This window comes from Phalangium opilio, unplaced genomic scaffold (assembly GCF_054372755.1).
Source record: "Phalangium opilio isolate 3A_F unplaced genomic scaffold, DU_Popi_V2 ptg000094l_1, whole genome shotgun sequence".
Lineage (NCBI taxonomy): Eukaryota > Metazoa > Arthropoda > Arachnida > Opiliones > Phalangiidae > Phalangium > Phalangium opilio.
Window position 1 is genome coordinate 872,228 of NW_028324199.1, and position 22,531 is coordinate 894,758.

A 22,531-nucleotide genomic window follows, 5' to 3' on the forward strand; every position below is an offset into this window, starting at 1 on the left:
TAATTCCACGAAGTTGGATTTGAGTGGCTCTGAATCTCATCAACGCGATTTGCAACAAAGGGTTTCCATTTCCTTGAAACGCCACGAATCCAATGAAGTGTTACTTGTGAGTCTGACCAAATAAATATATTTTCTTGTGGTATGTCTAAGATTTGTCTGACTCGATTGGTCAACCTGGCGCCAATTAACGCTGCCATAAGTTCTAGTTTAGGTATTCGAAGTTTCTTCAAAGGAGCCACTCTCGACTTGGACGTGATTAGTTGATTCGAGATTTTCCCACAGCTTAAAGTAACTCTTAAATATGAAACTGACGCATAAGAAAAGCAGTGAATTTGAGTTTCGATAACTTTTTCCATTTGAGGGTGAGGCGTATAGTCGGGGAACGCTGATTAATCGCAAGTCTATGAGTTCAGATGACCAAGTCTTCCATATTTTAAAGAGTTCTTTGTTAAACTTCTCTATCTCATCATCCCAATTGACTCCTTCCACCCACAATAATTGGAATAGAATCTTCACTCTGATTATGTAAGGCGTTATAAATCCGAGTGGATCAAAGATTCTCGCTGAAAAGGATAGAACGCTTCTTTTCGTGCCTTTAGACTCCAGTACTAGTGCTAGTATTGGTTCAATTTCGAAACCAAATAGATCTGTATCTTGGTTCCACGACATTCCAAGGATTTTAGTAGATGGTGATGCGTTGGGCAAAATGGTCTTACTGGACCATGCTTCTTCTTCGTTTTCGTTGAAGTTCTCTTCGTTTAATCTTTGGCATAACCCTTGCGAGTTAGTTAACCATTTACGTAATTGAAATCCTCCTTTCGCTAGAATTTTCTTGGATTCGCACGCTAGCTTGTAAGCTGCAGAGTCATCTTTGTCGAGAGATGTCAGGTCATCTACGTGTAAGTCCTTGCTGACTAATACGCAAGTTTCTGGGTACACTTCTTCAAATTGGTTCAAGTGATGCCTTATGGTTGCCGCTAAATGATAAGGGCTAGACGTAAGTCCAAATAATGCTCTTGTGAACCTGTACGTTTGAAATTTCGGGTCTGACTCTAGCTTGTTCGGTTCTTGTAGCCAAAGAAATCTTATAGCGTTTCGATCTTCTTCCGCAATACTAATTTGGAGAAAGGCTTGACTAATGGCTGCTATTACGGCAACATTTTTTGTGCGGAATCTAACTAGGACGTCAAATACTTTCGGATTCAAGTTCGGGCCTGATAGTAAACATTCGTTAAGTGACTTCTCTCCCTTTTCATGAGAAGAACCATAAAATACTGGGCGAACTTTTGTTGTTTTTCTCTCTGCCTTGACGATTGGCTGGTGTGGGAGATAGTACGTCGAACCTGAATTGTCAGTGTCTTCCGTTACTCGTTCAATGATTACTTTACTTTCATAATCTTGAAAGACCGCTTGATACTTTTCGAATAACTCTGGATCACGTTGAAATCTCATCATTAGATTATTAAACCTTCTTTTCGCTAAGGCTTCGTTGTTCGCTAGATTTGGTATTTCATCAATCCATGGAAGTTTTACTTCGTATCTGTCGAGTCCTGAATCCCAATAGTCTCGAATTCCCAAAGGGCCTTGACATCAATAATTTCCGCTTCTTGAGTAATTACGTTCATGACGTTAAGTAGATTAACGCTTGCAGAAGAAGGAAAGGGCGTAAGGTTTGAAGTGGTAGCGATGGTAGGACCTTGAACGACCCATCCAAATAAACTTTCCATAGCTACAAGAGATTCGGTAAGTCTTTCTAAACGACCTGTCATAACTTGCCAGTAGTAATCTGAACCGATCAGTATCTCTATTTCCTTCTAATCATGGCCTTCTTGTTGATCGATGTCATCGGCTAGGAAGAAATTCTTTTCTAACAGTTTTCGCTTCAAAGCCTCGCTAGGTACTTGTATCATAGCTGTACTAATTTCTGGAGATTCCAGTACTTCTAAGCTAATTTTCTTTCCGCTTATCAAGCTCTGTAACGTTAGTTCAACTCTATTAGCTTTAACAGTAACTGAATCCCTATTTCCAAAAACTTGTAATTTCAAGTCTTCTTCTCCTTTAGTTACGAGTATTAGTTTTCTTGAAATCGCTGTTTTTATAAAAGTTCTCTGACTCCCTCCATCAATCAATCTTCGCTACCTTTAACCAGGCTTTGTTTTGGCTGTTTGTAGGAGAATTGTTCCTCCCGCTTTGTGATGCGGGTTAACTTCGCTTGCCTCTACGATGTCCCTCTGGTCAGCTTCGGTCTTTTCTCTCTCCTTTCGCTCGCTGTTTTAACACATAGCTGAGTGGTGACGTCAACTACAGGTTTTACATTCTACCCTGCCTCTACAATATTTTGAAATATGGTCACCCTTGAGACATCTAAAACATTTTCGTTTCTTCTTGAGAATCTGTGTTTTCTCTACCAAAGCAAAAGTTTTACAATCTTCGGGCTTATGATCTTTTTCGCAAAAAACACAGCCTTTCAATTGCGATTCTACTGATGATGCGGTCGTTGAAAGCTTCTTATAACTGATAGGCTTCTGACTTCTAATTTTATCCGATTCTACTCTTTCAAATTCGCTTTGATTTAAGATTCTATACGTACGCTCCCTGCTCTCTAAATCTTCTTTTATAAACGTCATCAATTCCGCTACCTTCCATGTTTTTCCCGCTTGAGGTGTCTTATTGTATCCCAACGCTATTCTAGGAGAGCGGTCGCTCTCTTAGATAAGACTTGATACCGCCTCTAATGCTAAAGGAGCGTTCTTTGATTGGCCGTAACGTTTTTCCTATTGTGTTTGCTGCTTTGAAATTTTGCCAGTGAACTAAAATTTGGGCCCTAATTTTGTGGTTAAAATTTCAAAGAGATCCAACTAATAGTTAATTCTATAATGAAAAAAAGTTGTTAAGGGTGGTTTTAGAATCCATAAAATTAATCCGACATTTGGTGAAAGATACAATATTCTTCCATAGACATAACATGGGAATTTTATAAAAAAGAGCATTTTCTCAGAAGGCATATAAGGAAAACTATTCATTCGATACGTTTGGGAACCATCTTAAATGAAAGAGAAGTATCGCCTTTTTTTAGTTTCATTGAGATCAATTAAGTTAAAGTATTGATTTTTATCATTATTAACACATACTTTGACTTACGTTGTTTTGGGTATTGGAATTACAGCGTTTTTACCACTGTTAGAGACACGCATTTTAGGCCTAATTTTTTATATTGGACTTACGGTGTTTTTGTCGTGATTCACGCCGTTAGAGGGATATTAGGCAAGAAAAACATGGCGTTTGAGCTCTTGTAGGTGCTTTGCCCGGATGCTTGTAGGCGCTTGTGGGTACTTGTAGGTGCTTGTGGGTGCTTGTAGGTACTTGTGGGTACTTGTAGGTACTTGTGGGTACTTGTAGGTACTTGTGGGTGCTTGTAGGTACTTGTGGGTGCTTGTAGGTACTTGTGCTTGCCCCGGGTAGTTGTGGGTGTTTGTAGGTGTCGGGGTGTACTTGTGGGTGTTTGTAGGTACTTGTGGGTGCTTGTAGGTACTTGTGGGTGCTTGTAGGTACTTGTGGGTGCTTGTAGGTACTTGTGGGTGCTTGTAGGTACTTGTGGGTGCTTGTAGGTACTTGTGGGTGGTTGTAGGTACTTGTGGGTGGTTGTAGGTACTTGTGGGTACTTGTGGGCGCTTGTAGGTACTTGTGGGCGCTTGTAGGTATTTGTGGGCGCTTGTAGGTACTTGTGGGCGCTTGTAGGTACTTGTGGGTGCTTGTGGGTGCTTGCCCCGGGTACTTGTGGGTGCTTGCCCTGGGTACTTGTGGATGTTTGTAGGTACTTGTGGGTACTTGTAGGTACTTGTGGGTGCTTGTAGGTACTTGTGTGTGCTTGTGGGTGCTTGAAGATACTTGTGGGTGCTTGTAGGTACTTGTGGGTACTTGCCCCGGGTGCCTCTGGGTGCTTGTAGGTACTTGCCCCGGGTGCTTGTAGGTACTTGCCCCGGGTGCTTGTAGGTACTTGCCCCGGGTGCTTGTAGGTGCTTGCCCCGGGTGTTTTTAGGTACTTGCTCCGGGTGCTTGTAGGTACTTGCTCCGGGTGCTTGTAGGTACTTGCTCCGGGTGCTTGTAGGTACTTGCTCCTGGTGCTTGTAGGTACTTGCTCCTGGTGCTTGTAGGTACTTGCTCCTGGTGCTTGTAGGTACTTGCCCCGGGTACTTGTAGGTGCTTGTGAGTGCTTGTAGGTACTTTCCCCGGGTGCTTGTAGGTACTTTGCCTTCTCCATAGGATTAACATTACACTAAATTTTGGAAGCTCGTAACTCTGGTTATATTAGCGATACGGGGATATCCTTTGATTATGTAATAGTCCTATTTGCCCCTTCCCTCCTTCGATAACATTTGCTCCATAGGATACTCCATATACGGAAAATACCTAGAAAACTCAGGGAAGTATATGGGGAAAAGCCTGGAAATCTCAGGGAAATTTGCTTTCAAAAGTTGTAAGAACCAGGTTATGGAACATATGTCATAAACTCATGGTTTTAGTTATATAAAGTTTTACCAAGAAGCGATATCTAGTTTACTAGGGAGAAGGTACAAGATGCCTAAGTATTCGCGCGCCATAGTCCCAGTCCCAGTCCCACTTTCAAAATACAATGGGGGACGTAAAAGGAGGCCGGGCTATTTCGCCTCTCCTCAGTCGGAAAATACGTAGTTTTCGTCATTAGTGTCGCGTTTACGTGAGTTTTCTGGTCCGTGACCAAATAAGCATTTTTTAAACTGGACATTAGGCCAGCGACTTTCCTGACTTGGAATAAATAAACTGGTCCGTGACCATTGATCAGAGCACGTCGTCAGCTAAACTTAAGAAGTGGATAATTAAAATATTAGAATTTTAATGTGTGGAGTCTGGTTACCCTTGAACTTAGTAGCGCTCAGTCTTATCGATACTTTTTAGGTCTTGATTCTAATCAAGACATTTTTGATTAATTTCTCTAGGAATGCGTCTCAAAAGCATAGGGCAGAATAAATTAGCAAAGTTCTCTGGATTTTCCCCTAAAGTTTCCAAACTACGGAGTTCGACTTGACATTTATCGTATAGTTTTCTTAATCCCGTTATGTCAGAAGCATTATAAACTGGTCTAATGTTACGAATGTTTTCTGTGTGAGTGTCCACTAACAGTTCTTTTTTGTCGTACTTTTCTTTAAGAGTTTTAATAGTTAAATCGTAATTTGCTTCGGTGTGTGGGAGCCCGTCTACGATCGCTTCCGCCTCTCCCTTTAAACTTATTAAAAGATAATTGAATTTCGCTACCATTTCAGGAACGTTCGGATTTTAACCATTGCGTATTTTCTCCATAAAATTTTTTCAATTCCAATGTGGGCAGTTTTACCGACACCGCACTTCCCACATTTCCTCCTCCCGACGCTGAAGGTATATAGGCCGCTGCTGTATTCTGTGATTGTTTATCTTCCTCTATCACTTTCTCCACTTTTGTTTTCCACGTGATGACGCTGGATCGAAACTTTTCTACTTCATAAAGTTCCTTTTCTAACTGTTCAATGGGTGTATCCTCTTCGATTGCCAAATCAATCTGATTGAGGTTCTCTACTTTGGGTTTCAATTGTTTTAATTGTTCTTCTAAATAGTTAATATCCACTTGTTCTTCGTTGAGTGTCTCTTCTATCGCTTCTATGACTTTGTTGATGAGAGTTCGGTATGTCGCTCGCTTAATCAAGTTTCGATCCATTTTCACTAATTAATCCGACTTTTCGCTAATTATTTAATTCTTAATTTAATATCCCGCGTTTTCGGCACCATGTAATTCTTATTATTATTTTACGCTACGCTACGCTGGAGAGATGCATTAGAGTATTTAAATAATGAACGGAGTTAAAAGTGAAAATATCAAAAACTTGTTTTATTTCTTAAAGGTTACAACTAATACCCTTCCGAACTCTTATACGCTCAAAAACGCTCTGCTTCTTTACAACGCTAACGCTTTTACTCTTCTACCAAAATATTTTCGTACAAAATTCTATTATTATGGAAAGTAATTGGACCTATCCCACTTTCAGGTATTTGGGGGTTTTTACGCAGGTATAAAAGCCAGGGGTTATCAATAAATTTAAAGTGTCAAATATTCCGAAAACAAGATTGTCCACCACCATAATATTAAACTTTCTTAACAAAGATTCCAAGTTTATGTACTACGTAATAGTAATGAGAGATCCAAATCCAAGTAGTCTTCCCTTGCCAGTGGCAGAACTAATAACTAATAGTCAAAGCTTATTAACATTGATCACGTTTCTTAATCAATTTTTTGACGCTCATAGAAATTTCTTACATAGAGCAAACATAGTTTATCCAGCCGTTTCCTCTAGTGACTGAAGTTTAGTTTTGATATTTCCGCTCTCTGCGTTTGTAATAACATGAGTTTAGGTTATTATTGGAAATTTGTAGGAAAATATTACGTGGTATTGCTACTGGAAGAGTATGTGGAAAGTGTCATATAATGAAAGATGTAAGCTCGTTGGTGAAAAACTGTTACTGTAAACCTAAGATTAGCAAACACAGATTCGACATGTTCATGTTTAGTGCTTTATTAAATAGCTTTCTCTCAGAAGATACACGGTGTAGGATTTACTCTATGGCGATTGTTCTCCTACAGAACAGAATTCTTTCAAATACACGTAGCTAAGATTTGGTCCTGGGCAGAACAACTAAATCAGAAATATGATATGGGAAGTACAACTTCATTCGAAGAAGTAGGTAGTTTAGGTTCTGCTAATGATTCAGTTAGTACCACGAAAATGGGTTTAGTAGTAGAAGAAACTTTATTAGATGGGGATAATAACCATTACTTTAAGCATTTTTCCAATTAAATCATTCATCATAATAAACAAATACCAAATAGTTATAGACCAAGGGAATTTTTTAGAGAGGGTTTAGTGAATTTTTGGGATATTGAGGCATCAACTCAGGGTCGCGTAGAAGGTTTCACTTGAGCGCTTAAAGAACAAGTGCTTCATGGCAAAAAGCCCCGTTTATACATAGCTATTAGCAAACTATAGGAGTTTAATAATAAAATCTTTAGTCGAGGGTTACTTATGGCACACGAATTCATTCAAAATAGAAACACTAGGTTTAGAGCGTTTACAGAAAAGTGAGAAAAAACTCCTGAAAAGGTTAGGGAAGAAGCATGCAATAGGTCCAAAGGGGTGTAATAACAGCCTCCACGTATAACGCCCAATTTGAAACATGCCAAATCAAACACCACAACTAATTGTGGGGAATTACTATTAGTAAAATCTGAACCGAAACAAAAGATATTTAAAATGACTGTTCTCTATAGCTTAGAAAAAAGGGAGTTGGCAGTTTTTCGAGGAACATCTTTTTTCTTTGACAGTATGCTTATCTAGATCTGCTTAAATTTAAATATCCTACATTCGAATTTGAATCACATGATTTCTACAGCCACATAAAACGAGTGCTATCAGTGAGTCCCGCGCAGAGCACGGTCTGGCTAGATAGGGCTTTAGAAAAGTTGCAGTGTATGAATCTGTATTTAATACTAAATCAAGAAAGCGCTCACTTCTTTATGATAGGTTTTAAGGTCTTAGAAACTGATTATATTACCATTGAACTTAGTGTTTATGATCCTTTAGAGGATTTCAATCCAACTCCAAAAACTCTTAAAAAAACAGTTTCTGGTAATTATAGGGGGAAACATTCCGAAGAAATATAAAACATTGCAAACGTTTTCAATCTAGCTACAGGGAACATTAAACCAGATTGGTAAGTAAATTAAGCAGATAGTAACTTACCAAACCAAAATAACGGTTATGACTGCGGGCCAATAAAATGTTTTTACGCAAAATGGTTAGTTGCAGGTTACCCTGCGAAAGAAAAGGCAACAAATGATATATTAAACTGTAGGGAAATTTATAAAAAAGGAATAGAAAGCTATTAAAGATTATATTATTACAGCGTCTTAGACATAAGACACCTGTTGTAACGGCTCTTGAAGAGGAAAACGCAAGAGATAACAATAAAACAACTTTTGTTCTTATTAGACCGCCATCAGATCGAATGCCCCTTTCCATAAATAATATTTAATTTATATACAGAACTTAAAAAACATTTGATAAGGTTAAAACATAGGCAACATATTAGTAGATTATTTTTTTCATTATTGGAGGTGTTCCAACACCTCCCCTTTTAATTACAATCGTAGGGCTTCTGACGGGGATCCATAATGACTCTCTCGGGAGCATAGACTAGGTCTCCGACTTTGAAGGTACGCCGTTGAGCTTCATGATGACGGTTGAATTGTCGTTCCATGGTTCGATTGCGTTCTGATGACGGAGAGACCGGCGGATGTAGGAGGTCTAGTTCTGTACAGAGTGTTCGGCCCAAGAACAGTTCTGCTGGGTTTTTCTGTTCTATACTGTAGTTAGGGGTTGAGCGATAGGACAGCAGGAAGACGTCTAGCATATAAGGGACATCTCCTTCGCCCTTGAGTTTCTCTAGCGCCCTCTTGAAGGTGTCCACGAAACGTTCCGCCTGCCCATTGGATTGCGGATGGTAGGGCGTCGAGAAGATATGCTGGATTCCTTTTCGGGAACAGAACGAGGCAAAGCCGTGTGAAGTAAACTGGGTTCCGTTATCGCTCACCAGTACTTCCGGATAACCATAGCGTGCGAAAAGGTTATTCAGGACAGATATGGTGGTGGATGAAGTGGTGGTTTTCATGTCGAAAATCTCGGGATACTTGCAATAGGCATCGACGACTATAAGATACTGGTGGCCGTTATGGGGACCTGCATCGTCGATGTGAATCCTCTGCCAGGCCTTCTCAGCTTTCGGCCAGGACTGCAACAGAGTCTTGACGGGTAACTTTGCTTTAGAGCGACATTTGGAACATTTCTTGACGAAGTCTTCAATTTGAGTGTCCAGAAGAGGCCAGTAGGCATGAGCGCGAGCCAGAGATTTCATCCTACTGATTCCCGGATGTCCTCGGTGAAGTAGTTTCAGAACTGTTGCTAGTAATGAGTAAGGTATTACGACTCTGTTTAGTAAGCAGGTCCTTCCTTCTGTGGAATTGTTCGAGCGCGGTTGCCTCTGGGGTCGCTCGGAGATCCTTTAATGTCGGCCAACCATTTTGAATATACCCGACGACCTTCTGTAAGACTGGATCCGCCGTAGCAGAGGATTCAATGTCTTGGAAAGTGACTGGAAGCTGTCGGACTATGGCCTCCACATCGACTGTGACTTGGAGATTTGCGAGTACGATGTCATCGTCGGGAGAAGGGTGTGACGAGATAAGCCTGGACAAAGCGTCTGCTTGCCCGAACGAGGTTGTCTTGCGATATTCTATCTTGAAGTCATAGGCGATAAGAATGAGTGCCCAGCGTTGAAGACGGTTAGCAGTGTGTACCGGCACTCCATTCTTGCTTCCAAAAATGGCTAACAGCGGTTTATGATCTGTGAGCAGAGTAAAACGGCTTGTAGTAGAGCTTAAATTTTTAAGACTAAACAAAACAACAATGTTTTTAAAGACTAAACAGCAGTCTTTTTTAAGACTAAACAACAGTCTTTTTTTAAGACTAAACAACAGCCTTTTTTAAGACTAAACAACAGGCTTTTTTAAGACTAAACAACAGTCTTTTCTTAAGGCTAAACAAGTCTCTTTTTAAGACTATAAACCCAAGCGTTTACTATAGATAGTTTAAAACTAGAAATATGAACTCAGGGAAATTCATTTCGGGGGCCCAAAAACGTCAAAAAAGAAAGAGAGATGAAATATTAGTTGATAATCTGAGAGGTGCAATGGAACGGTTTTTGCAACCATCATTTAAGGGGAATGTTAGTAGTCTCGGTGAGAACCATGAGGTTCCGGAGCAGGATGTAGAATGCGAAACTTTGATAACCATTCCAGGCATTCTTCCTGAAATAAATGCTTTCGAGCTTTCAGGTTCAGAAATGGTTACCGAAGAAGCGCTGAAAATTAGAGATACCGATACAGATATAATTGAAAACCAAAACCCATTAAAAACTGGAGTAAAGAGGAGGGAAGTACAAAATCATTATCAAATTTAAGTGCTTTGGATATTAGTTGGGATAAAGATTTTTTGCCCGTTCAGCCAAACCTGGGTTCTTTCCCAAAAACTTTAATTGGTGGCAAAAATCGAGGCTTCAATTATTCTTGGTACAGCAAATTTGAAATGCTCGAATACTCCGTAGCAAAGGATAAGGTTTATTGCTTTTGTTGTAGGCATTTTCCGAGTAGTAGAAGTACGGCTTTTATTACTGGGTTTTCGGACTGGAAAAATATGGCAAAAAAATTTGAAGAGCATTTTAACTCGTCTAAATCTTCTCATCAACAATCATATCCAAAATACTTGGATTATTTGGAAACGAAAGCTAGCGGTTCAGTAGCGTGTCAGGTTAATGACCATCATAGAGTGGGTGTTATTAGAAACCGAGATGTGCTATCCGCACACGTGCAAATAATAATACTCTGCGCCCAACAAGATCTCGCCCTGCGGGGCCATAGGTCTGATGACCGAAATGGAAACAGAGGCAACTTTGTTGAGATTTTAGACCTTTTGAAAACAAAATTCCCTGATTTGAAAGCCAAGTGCGAAAACATGCCTAGTAACGCCAAATATATGCATGGTACAATTCAAAATGAACTAATTAATATTTGTGGAAATTTAGTAAGGAAAATGATTTTACAAGAACTTAATGAATCCGGTGGAATTTATTTTATTTATGAAACGAGAGACAACGCGGGTGTAGAGCAGTTGAGTGTATGTCTTAGATATACTAGAATTAGAGATAAAGCCGTCATAGAAAGGTTTTTGGGGTATACAGATTTACATAAATTTGATTCCGAGAACATTTCATTGGCCATTATCAAGGTTCTTAAGGATTGTGGTTTAAAAATAGGAAACTGCGTAGCACAGACCTATGATGGGGCTAGCGTTATGAGTGGGCATGTAAACGGAGTGCGAGTGAAAACTGAAGCGGCAGTTGGTGGGAATTGTCCGTATGTGCATTGCTACGCCCACAGGTTAAATTTAGTTTTGGTTGACTGTTGCTCCAACATCTTGGCAGTCCGAGAATTGCTCGGTCTTCTACAAGCAATATACAACTTTCAAAGTAATTCGGTTATAAGAAGCGCATATTTTGAAGACTCCCAGAAAGAATTAGGTTATGACAAGATTCTAAAAATGCCACAAAGTTGCAACACAAGGTGGTCAAGCAAAAAAAAGGCCTTCACTATTTTAGACATAGGTTCAATGCCGTGATTTTAGCATTAGAGAATGTTATTGAGAAGGGAAAGTCTGAAGAAGCAGCCGAGTGCCGCGGGTATATTTCTCAATTACAAAACTTTAACAACTTAATTTTGATTGTGGCTTTAGATGAAGTATTGGGTATTACAAACTCCCTTTCTGAATATTTGCAAAGTCCGAATGTTGTCTTCACACAAGCAATTGTTATTTGTGAAGCTACTGTAGGAAATTTAGAAAATGTTAGAAACTCTGAGAAGCTGGACTTAATTTGGGAAGAAGCTTCAAAGTTGGCTGAGTCCGCTTTTATCCCTGTGCCAGCGAACCTTTAGCTTCGCGGAAACGGAAGATAATCCCTAATATGAGACTGCGAGACAGTGTAATTATTACCACGACAGGTAACCGACAAACGGAAGTAAAAACCATAATTGGCCAGATGAGAGTCATTTACTTCGAACTCATTGATAAATTTGTATCAGAAATGAAAAAAAGGCTTTTAGAAAACGCGACACTATACAAAGGTATAATGGCGTCTGATCCTCATTCGGAAAACTTTTTTAACGAAAAGGAAGTCACAGCTTACTGTCAAAAGTACAGCCGGCTGGATTTTGACCTCGATTCTTTGAAAGGTCAGATAAACATAGCTAGAAATATAATAAAATCCAAAAATTTGAATAGTGTGGCCGAATGTTACAAGTATTTATTGCCAATGAAAGATGGCTTTCGGGATCTAGTAAAATATTACAATGTTGTTTTGTGCATTCCCGTGGCCAATACAGTTTCAGAAAGAAGTTTCAGTTCCCTGAATAGAATTGAAACACGATTACGTACTACAATGGGGGAGGAAAGGTTATCAGACCTGGCCATACTTTCAATTAATCGTGATCTATCTAACTACATAAGAGACAATCCTATGTTAGTGGTCGATGAATTCGGAAAAGCCTCGAACAGAAGAATTTCATTCTTTGACTAAATGTATGAGTAGGGATAGCTGGGACACGGGTGCCAAAAAGTCCGTACTTCTAATAATCTCACAAAAAAAGGAAAACCCCCTTAAAAACTAGAGATATTCCTCAAAATCCTGAAATACATTCCAAAATTCGAAAATATTACTGAAATATACAAAACCACTTACACTAAATATATATATATATATATGCATCATGATGCATGATAATTTTTTAAAAACAAAGGGGGAGGGGGCCTCTAGATCACGCTGTGCCTACGCGAGAAAAAATCCTGGCGGCGCTACTGGAACCTATGATAGCCCAGCTTTTAGTAATCATGTCCTTTGGCTTTATCCCAATAGATGCCTTCACTTTCACGCATTGACAATTTCCGGCAGGGGACCATTTGCCTCTGGTAATAATGAAATATGTTTAGAATTGGGCCTAGGTAGAGGTTTTAGAATTAAGGCAGTTGCCATAGTCATGGATCGTACCATTTTCTTGTATCAGGAAATTATGAAACGGGCTTTAAATCGTAATATCTAGCATTGTATAATTTTAAAATTGATTTAAATTACTGGTTTTAACTCTATTTTTTAATAATTTTACATATACATTTTTTTCTTGGTTTTATTTTTACTCATTGTATTTATCTATTTTTTACCTCTCCGAGTGACGTATGTCACGTGAGAGGTATTACACCGGCCGTGTCTGTCTGTCTGTCTGTGTGTCTGTCTGTCTGTCAGACCCCACGTGACCGCGTTCGCAGTTTACAAATCGGAGCAAACAAATACCCGATTTCCGGAACGCGTTCGCGGAAATTTGGTCATTCATCTACCAACACCAGTCTTTACTAACTGGCTTCTAAGGACCACAATCTGCTAGTCTTTGTCCATCCCACATGGACACTAGTCTGTACGTGCTTGCTTCCAAGCACCACCAACTTCTGTTCTTCGTCAATTTCACCTTGACTCCAGCTTCTATGCACCACCATCTTCTGTTCTTCGTCAATTCCACATTGACACCAGCTTCTATACCCTACCATCTTCTGTTCTTCGTCAATTCCACATTGACACCAGTTTCTATGCACCACCATCTTCTGTTCTTCGTCAATTCCACATTGACACCAGCTTCAATGCACCACCATCTTCAGGTCTTTTGTCCATTCCACATGGACGCCAGTCAGTACATTCTGGCTTCTTTTCCTCCGTCATCGTTTGGTTTCAAGATATACGCGGCGATCGGCTAGGGTTACGAGAAACGTCTAGCCTCCCAATGGCAGGGCTTCCACCATCGGTTCACGCAAATGCGTTTTTATCTATTATTTGGTTTTAAGATATACGCGGCGATCGGCTAGGGTTACGAGAAACGTCTAGCCTCCCAATGGCAGGGCTTCCACCAAAGGTTCACGCGAATGCGTTTTTATCTATTATTATAATGGAAACGAAACGTATATATACCCCAAAATTTGAAAAAAGCGGGCAAGAGGGGTACCCTTCACTTTAAACGTCAATATTAGCAAAGTTTCGAAAGATAATAGGAACAACTTTATTTTAAACGATTTAACTATTTTTAAAGTTATTTACTGGCGATTAAAATAATTAAAAATAATTATATTTATTTAAATATTAAAGATAAACCCAAGTACCGAAGTCGTTAAATCATTGCCTCCTATATCTATCAAGGCCCGTGCATTGCGTTATATTTCGTACATTGTCTCTTATATCTTTTTAGGCCCGTGCATTGCGTTATATTTCCTACATTGCCTCCTGTATCTATCAAGGCCCACGCATTGTGATATATTTCCTTCATTGCCTCCAATATCTATCGAGGCCCGTGCATTGCGATATATTTTTGAGAACAACAACCAAAATGGGAAGCTCCTCTCAGAACCATAATAATTTGTTTTCTCAGTTATATGAAATGAAAATATGGATAATATTTTCGGCAATTCGATTTGAATGGCTCTTTCTGATGTATCATTCTCTCAGCACTGTTCATAATGGACAGGAACGTAGAGATTCGAGACACTAGGAATTACGATAGTGTTTCAAATCCTCTGTATTGAGGGCTTAAAGGCTTGGAGTGAGTCGAAAGATAAATACACATCCTATTTTTTAGTTGTACCATGCGTACCACAATGTTGCCAGGCGTTTATTGAAGGATGCTTGGGTACTTGGTACAGACTGTTACGTCTACCAAGTTTCCTAGCATCCAAGAATAAATAGGATTCATAGAAGCCAGTGTTATGGGCATGTCATGGGTCAAGTCGTTAAATATATCGACGCAGTTAAATAGCTGATGGCATTATTTTATCCACTTTCCCATTGCCTTTCGAGTGGAAGTTCAACTTTGGCACGGACGACAGATGGCGCTCTTAAATTTCTACCGCCAAAAATCGTTGTTGTCTGCTCGTTTTCCCCTTCCGCGTTTTTTCGTTATAAACTTATGATTTAACGAACTGTTAAGATAAAATTTCATATTTCCTAAGACAGATAAGCTTCTACTCCTTTCATCTTACTCCCAGTTAGATTACAAGCTGGTGTTAAAAAAAATTCAACGGCGAAAAAAGTATTTGACAATCTTATCTAAGAATATTTTTTAAAAATAAAAAAAATGTTTACATTATACGCCCCCTATTTGTGAAAGACCTTATTTTCGCACTTTTATCATTCTTTATTTGAATTTGAAAGGTAGTGCTTCATAATTCAATCTTCTGTAATAACTTTCTTCGGAAAATAATATTTCAAACGTTACAGAGTCTTGCAAGGGGATTGCTTTTGCGGATTTTTGTGAGTATTTAACTGAATAATAAAATGGAGGAGGATAATAATTTAAGTAAAGAGGAAATCAGGAAACGTAAAGCAAGGGAAAGAATGAGGGCAAAAAGGTTAGATCCTGAATTTAGGAAACGAGAAAATGAAAGGAGAAGAGTGTTAGCAGCTGAAAAAAAGGCTGTTTCGGGAGCAGGTTCTAGCACACCCAATGTTGGTCCTACCGCGAGGCCAGTTGGCCATGATTCTGCGAAAGATGACGCATTAAATAAAAGCTCTATTGAAAGTACCGTAAGCGTAGGCATATCTATTAATGAGGAACCCAATAATGTACAAAATAATAATGCTAATATTAGTGAAATAATCGAAGGCGATGAACAAGTACGAGCCTAGCTTATGTGTGATTGGGTTGTGGCTTCCATGTTTTGGGGACATTTGCTTTTTGTGTGGCGAGGTATGATTCAGCTTTGATATGGACAAATGTTACAAATCATACTGGTAGACTAAGAATACGGTTGAGGTATAGCGAGAGAGTAGAGTTTCCACAGCAATTGAGAGATATTGAAAAGGCTTGAACAATTGACTATTTTAAAATTGAATTCCTGCACTTGCAAAGAATTAAAAAAAGCGATAGATGCATATAGTCATCTCCACTCGGAGAGGTAATATTTTGGCTTTCCCAACTTGTAGTTACTTCCCATGATAGGCCTTGCCTTAATTCCAACCGGGGTCATGGGGAGGTATTTACCGGCTCTGGTCTTCTAGCGGGTCTAAACCCGGTATTGGTAGCCCTTAATGGAAAAAATATATAATTATGTCAAATATGTGGTATACCTTAACCGTTTTGATACGGGTTACTTGTAAGGGGGACGGATTAGATGCCTCTTCCACTTTCTCACCCCTCAGAGTGATTATTTCTGATAATAAAGATTTGTGATAGCCAAATGCCTCGTCATCTAATTAGTGCCGCGCATGAATGGAGTAACGAGATTCCCTCTGTCCCTATCTACTATCTAGCAAAACCACAGCCAAGGGAACGGGCTTGGCAAAAACAGCGGGGAAAGAAGACCCTGTTGAGTTTGACTCTGTGAAGAGACATGAGAGGTGTAGCATAAGTGGGAGGTCGCTCGCGGCCGCCGGTGAAATACATTTACTTTACTTAAGCCTACTATACACTACGACGTTTTGTCGACGTGCGTGACGTGATGTCGAGCGACGTTTTGAGGGCGTTAACGTTGGTGATAAGTACGTGGTGCCACGTCACGGGCTCTCTATTCACATTATTACGTTTTAGTCCTAGCGTTGCCGCGCATTTCAAAAATGGATTCCGAATCAGAAAACGAAATATTATAGCATCTTCCATGCATTGAATAGCCCGAATGTTGGAGTTTAAAAGCTCTAAATGCTTAGTTATTTTATTTATTTGCTGATTTAAAACCGTTACTTCTTTCGGTGTTAATTTAAAATCGTAATCTTTGTTTTCTCGAAATTTAAAATTAAGATCGTCATTAGAAGCGTTAAGCACGATATCGATAGTAGTGAAACGCTCTTCGTAAATAGGAAATTCCATAGACTTTTTATCAGGATTCGATGTTACTAATTGAAAAATTTCAGTCCATTTTTGTAATAAAAAGTCCCAGGCCTCCAAGGGTATCGAAAACCCTTTAAGACTATCTTTTCTTCGAAGAAATATTTCAATGTCCATTTTATCAACAAGACCAAATGTAACGTGAAGCATTTTACTAAGGTAAAATTTGGAATTAAATTTTTAAAAACGGTGTTCCATTTTATTCCTTTTACTACTATCGTTAGGCGCTTCGTCGCTAGATCTTTTATTATTTATTTCGGAATTCATGATAGGTGTTGTTTGGTTGGTTGTGAAGTATCAAATGATTCGCTAGCGGAATCCGATCTTAACTTTCAACATATCCCGAAGAAAAAGTATAGGAGGTGGGGGGTATATATTTATTAGATCCCTCCCCCTTTCTTGAGGTACCTTTTTATTATAGGATCTAGCAACAAAGCCATTCGAGCTATTCTATTATTAAATCTTAATTTATCTATTATAACATAACTTCTTCGATCTTCGTAAGGTATGTAATACATTTCTATAATATTATTAAATTGGACTTTCGACATACTTAGTTTTTATATTCTAATTCTTCATCTATTTTCGGTAATTTTATAGTGCACGACGAAGGGCGTTTAATATCGACTACGTCAGGAATTCTAGGAATATTATTCGTCGGCCATCCTCTTATAAATTTACAAGCAGGAAATAATCGTCAATGTTCGACAAAAGGATCGTCTATTTTCATCCAATTATTTAAAATGCCGTTGCAATGAAAACACCGTACGTGATCACTGTGATGTAAATAATAAAACCCGGCTCTGGCTAAAGACCCTTTATCAATTTCGGGGAAGGGCCAATGACAAAAACTATGATATCTTTGAATTTCGTAATTCATATTGACGTCTAACCAGCGAATGAATAGGAAGACGATTTCGTTAGAGGTATTTATAGGAAAATAAAACGCCCCCCTCCTTCCTTCCCACCCGCAAGAATAAAATTGAGAAAACAATTTTAGTGCATTTTTTTTTTAAAAAAGGACCTTTAATATCGATTAAAAATATACATATTTTTCTTTGTTTTCATCAAGATATTTCGCGTAAATGACGCTTCTTTCCAGAGCGCAAGCGCGAGTGCGAGGGTTTACAACCGCACTGTGGTAGGGATTAAAGCATCTTACCGGGCAAGAGTCAATATCCGCTCGAGGGCTACCCACATCGTTCAAATCGGTAACATTCTCAAACCCGAAAAATGTTTCCAAAAATTCACATTTTTCACATCCTTTCGAAAATACAAGTACGACATCTTTCGTCGCGTCGACGACACATTTTTTCATTTTGTGCCACGAAATGTCCCCGTCTTTGAAATAAATCCCGTGCAAATTTTTGGTACAATACCAATTGGTTCGTCGAGTGCTGCAGGAAAGATTCCCTTCGCTGTACGGCGCCTTAAATGACCAGGAGACCACAGCCGGAACTGTATCGACGGTAGCGACGGCGATTTCTTTCGGGACAATTAGACGGCGATTTCTTTCGGCATCGTGAAGATCTTTGCCCAAAAGGTATTCTAATTCAATGACGACGGTTCTCATGGTGAAAGGCAGAGAGTACCAAAAGAGAACGGAAGACCCCAAAGGTTCGAATGTGATCAGTTCAACGAGGATAACAGCCTATTTATACAAAAATAGGGACTAATACCCGCGAAGAAGAATTTCTCAATTTCGTTTGTCAATTAAGATTTGTTAAATGTTTTTTTGGTTTTTTGCATTCTTTTGAGAAACAATTTTGTTAAATAAAGTGGATATAATCGATTCGTTTTTCCATGGATCTTTCGTGAATTTTTTCATAAATGAAGACGTACTTCTTTTCTTAGAACGGTGTATAATGTAAGTGACGCAGTAATGCCCGCATGCAGAGCTTGACAAATCTTGAAGTCTTCTTTTGTTGTATGACCATTTAATAGAATTTCTTTTAACAAACAGTCTAATTGACGGTATAATATTTCCAATAGCGAGAGAATCGAAATAGAAAGCTCTTTTACGCCCATCAAAATAAATCGATACCCAATGAGATCCGGCTTCTCTTCTACTATCTAAATTCACGACGACAGAGCATGGATAATTATCGATTTGATACGGTAACATATCGCGAGGATAAACCCCTTTAAAGTTAGCGCAGGATTTGAGAATTGAATTTATTTCTCTCGCGTTCATGTTTACTTAGGTGACAACCGTAACGTTTCTATTCCGATCTATTTCTAATAAAGCTTGGAATTCCGAAAATACAATACAACTAAGAGTTTTAGGAACGGTCTTTTGAAATCCTAATTCTAATCTTAATTGACCTTGTCTAGGGGGATTCCAGTGTTCTGTTTCGCTAGCCGAATTATCTTGACTTAAATCGAAACAATAAATAGCGTATCCACCAGCAAAATCTTCTAAACTAATATTAATTCCTTTGTCGCTGTAATGAGTGTCAGAACCCGTGAAAAGCGTGTAATAAGATCTGAGGAATAACCCTTTCTGAAAGTTAGGTCTAAGAGGTTTCGATGGAAATTGTTCGGAATTAAGGAAAAGAGTAATGTAATTGACGTTATTATGTTCGTAATTAAATGGATTTAACGTCAAATCACCATTGTACGCTTCGTGATCGACTAAGCATACTAAAGTCCTATGAGGGTTTTTTCCTAAATATATATTGTTAATAGAAGTGCTTAGAATATTCGACGAAACGGTAAATATTTTCGTTTCTGTACGAGTGTAATTATACTGAGCCGGTTTAATTTCCAAAGCCTTCTCGTGAGCTATTAATATTTTAGGCGCTAATTGCACTTTCGGAACGTACAAAATCGCTTCCAGAATTTCGTTCTTATACCCGTCGCCGGTAGTGGGCGCTGTACCCATGAGACAAAAAGAGGATTTGGCTCTATACAATTTGAATCTCAGAGATACGCCATTAATTAAAAATTTAGGGATATTGCATAAATCTAAACAGAGTGGAAAATAAGTTTCGAATTCTTTCGATTTGGCGCAAAATGATTTTCTTTTCAGGAACCCCTCGTTCTTCGTTACCGAATCCATATTATAAGCCGTATCCTTGAAAAACATCCCCGCTTGCAAATGAGATTTCGAGGCGTCTGAGCCGTACGTCGTCAAAGTTGAAATCATGGCGCTAATAGCGTACATATTGGCTGAAGGCGTTACTAGACAATCTCCGATATACATATCTATTCTTTCGAACTGACTATGTCCGAAATTATTCACTGGACCGACTACGTCGCTATCTGTTAGATTACCTCCGGAAGCGGTTGTAATTTTATTACGCGTGTATAACATTATTAACGAAAGATCGATATACTCATTTCCAGTTCCGGCAACTTCAAATTCTATAGGTTGGTTACCTTTTAAAGACGTCAAAGGCTGATAGGAAATGGTTTTTATATTTTCAATCGACGTTTGAGTGGAGGGAATAGTATGTAAATCTAACGGTGGAAGAATTACTTCACCCATTTTTTTTAAATATCTTTGTATTTTAATTACTTGGAAAAAATATCGCGTGGCGTCTTGAACCCGAGGCTACGTTGAACTAATTTTAAACCGTTCTTAGCTCGTCGTTTTATAGTCTTTTTCTTCTTTTTTACAGTTTTTAACGGTTTAACGGTACTCTTCGATTTTCTTCTTCTCTTTCTTTTAATTCCCGAACCGTATTGTTTCTGAACATCTTCTAAAGTTTCATTCGCTCGTCGTTTAATCGATTCTTTCACGTTTTCTCCCCGAACCACGTCGCCGAGAACTTTATGGGAAGTCCCTAATAATTTTTTGCCGACAAACTTCGCCCCCTTCACTACGAAAGGCGCAACGTATCTCGCGAATCGTCCCAGAACGGACCCAATTCCAAAACCGGTTTGACCCGTCCCAAAACCCCTTTGGTAGGCTTTCCCAACATACACGCGATTACTTAATCCTTCTCCCGTTTGCGCTTGATTTAAATAATAAGCGTCGTAACAGCTATGCTTATGATACTCTAAAGCCGCTGTTCTACGCATCTTAAATGTAATTTACACGACAAAGTTCCGAACTGAAATGGCGCTAATTGACCAAGATGATTCCTTATATCTATGGTCAACGTATCGAAATATTTTTTCGATAAGGGAACGTAATGTGGCGAGTCGAAAGTTTTGACGAAGATTGACCCGTGCTTTTTGTCGTAACCGACGGGAATAATTCTTAATAATGGAACTGTCGAATTTTCGACAATTTGGTTTTCTACAATATCGCTGTATACGTACAATTCCGAAGGAACGTGGAAATTAAGAATGGCGGAATATTTGCTAGTACCTTGAACACGCTTGTTATCCCCGAACCCTAAAATAGCCGTGATGTGTCGACTCAAACTTAATGAGCGTGACACGTCGGGCGATAAAACATTCCCGTGTCTCAATTTAACACGGCCGCTAACTTCGTCGTAATGTAAAACGTAAAGAAGCCGATTGACATACGTCCGTATCGTTAATAACTTGAAGTAAATGGTTAAGCGATTGATAATTTCCCGCAGGAATATTGGCAATGAAATATACTTCTTCGTTCGTTCGGCCTTCGCTACTGGTTTTTTTTCTCCTCTTTCTCCTCTTTCTGCCCTTCCTCCTCTTTCTTTTTCTTCGTCTCTCTCGAGTCCTTGTTTACCTCTCCCTTGGACGTCGATTTCACGTCCACGCTCTTCAATCCTTTCTTCCGGGGCTTGGCTAACTCTATTTCCTTTTTCGCGCTCGTCTTTCCTCATCGTCTTCTTTCAAAACGTTAAAGAAACTGTGAGTGTAAATTATTTCGACCAAGGCCACTTCCCACTCCCCGTTTAAATTAAGGGGAGTAGGTAATTTGGTAATAAAAGACGAAATTTTATTGGACGGGAAATAATCCATAGACGAGTCGCTAGGCAAGGTTAAATAAAATTCAGATTTTTTCGTTATTTTCAGCTAAAACCCAAGCGTTTTGACTTTTAGATAGACCCAAAAATTTAACGAAATATTCCAATTTCCCTCGACGTTTCCTCTTTTTAATGACGGATTCTATCTTGAATGTGTGAGGTACCGAGCACTTAATGAGTTGGGGACCGTAAAAGAACCCTTTTATATCCTTTCCTTCCAGATCTTGTAATTTATATAAATGAGGAGTTTGAGTATCTAAAACGCTAACAATTTTAAATACTTCCGTGGAGAATTGGGCTTCGAATCCTTTAGCGAAGACGAATTTGAGTTTACTAACTCGAACGTAATCTCCAATTTTGAATTTCGCGGGAATTATTTTCTTTTCTTTCTTAGTTTTATCGTTAATTTTGTAAATATTTTTATTATTTTTTAAAACGTTGGACGGATTAACTTCATTCGGCGTCATTTTAATTCTGGAATGATAGGCCAAATTATAGGCATTCAGAATATTCTCAATTTGGTCCATGTAGCGAAACGTGTTATAATGCGTGAAATATTTATACATTCTAGTTTTGATAGTTCGATTAAACCTTTCGACAAAGGGCGCGTGGTGCGGTTCGGAAGTCATTAAATCAAATTTAATTTTCCGATTTTTAAAAAATTTCTTTACTTTGAAATTAACGAATTCCTTTCCCGAATCGGAATAAATATGCCTGGGAGAATTTCTTTCGTCGGGGAACATAATTTTTAACCCGTCCAAAACTTCGTCGGCGCTTTTACGTTTTAAAGGGACGATGTAACCTTTTCTAGAAAAACAGTCGAGGCCCATTAGCAAAAAATTGAAATTATCGTTATATTTAGCTAAAGATTTCATGTCGACCAAATCCAATTCGAATCGATCACCGATGTTTGTAACGGGTATTCTACGTCTCGGGAATTTTTTTAAAGCTGTTTTGTGTAAAGTATAAGCCTCGGACCCTTCTAAAAATTCTCGAACATTTTTTCTCGAAATTCCCTTATCTTTCACCGCTTTGTATAAAG

The 22,531-nt window shown here is 38.8% G+C and overlaps 5 protein-coding genes across 5 annotated transcripts; 2 read left to right on the forward strand and 3 right to left on the reverse strand.

Moving 5' to 3' along the window:
* Positions 1–207: 207 nt before the first annotated feature.
* Positions 208–1,452, reverse strand: LOC149637860 (uncharacterized). Its single transcript, XM_089850743.1, has one exon. It carries the CDS (start codon positions 1,450–1,452, stop codon positions 208–210), a length of 1,245 nt encoding a protein of 414 aa, XP_089706869.1.
* An 8,358-nt stretch (positions 1,453–9,810) lies between these two features.
* LOC149637861 (zinc finger MYM-type protein 1-like) lies at positions 9,811–11,294 on the forward strand. Its single transcript, XM_089850744.1, has 2 exons — positions 9,811–10,056; positions 10,125–11,294. The coding sequence occupies exons 1-2, from the start codon at positions 9,811–9,813 to the stop codon at positions 11,292–11,294; spliced, it is 1,416 nt and encodes a 471-aa protein (XP_089706870.1).
* A 343-nt stretch (positions 11,295–11,637) lies between these two features.
* On the forward strand, positions 11,638–12,249 carry LOC149637862 (uncharacterized). Its single transcript, XM_089850745.1, has one exon. The coding sequence runs from the start codon at positions 11,638–11,640 to the stop codon at positions 12,247–12,249; it is 612 nt and encodes a 203-aa protein (XP_089706871.1).
* A 6,536-nt stretch (positions 12,250–18,785) lies between these two features.
* On the reverse strand, positions 18,786–20,075 carry LOC149637863 (uncharacterized protein F54H12.2-like). The gene has a single exon (XM_089850746.1). It carries the CDS (start codon positions 20,073–20,075, stop codon positions 18,786–18,788), a length of 1,290 nt encoding a protein of 429 aa, XP_089706872.1.
* A 1,440-nt stretch (positions 20,076–21,515) lies between these two features.
* Positions 21,516–22,055, reverse strand: LOC149637864 (uncharacterized). Its single transcript, XM_089850747.1, has one exon. The coding sequence runs from the start codon at positions 22,053–22,055 to the stop codon at positions 21,516–21,518; it is 540 nt and encodes a 179-aa protein (XP_089706873.1).
* Between the last annotated feature and the right edge of the window lie 476 nt (positions 22,056–22,531).

What these genes read in the sequence shown, in the direction of transcription:
- LOC149637860 (XM_089850743.1), bottom strand. Translation starts at nt 1,452, where the DNA reads ATGAGATTTCAACGTGATCCAGAGTTATTCGAAAAGTATCAAGCGGTC.
- LOC149637861 (XM_089850744.1), top strand. Translation starts at nt 9,811, where the DNA reads ATGGAACGGTTTTTGCAACCATCATTTAAGGGGAATGTTAGTAGTCTC. An exon ending in CTGGAGTAAAGAGGAGGGAA is followed by an intron (nt 10,057 to 10,124) that starts GTACAAAATCAT and finishes TTGCCCGTTCAG; the next exon opens with CCAAACCTGGGTTCTTTCCC.
- LOC149637862 (XM_089850745.1), top strand. Translation starts at nt 11,638, where the DNA reads ATGAGACTGCGAGACAGTGTAATTATTACCACGACAGGTAACCGACAA.
- LOC149637863 (XM_089850746.1), bottom strand. Translation starts at nt 20,075, where the DNA reads ATGGGTGAAGTAATTCTTCCACCGTTAGATTTACATACTATTCCCTCC.
- LOC149637864 (XM_089850747.1), bottom strand. Translation starts at nt 22,055, where the DNA reads ATGTATAAATATTTCACGCATTATAACACGTTTCGCTACATGGACCAA.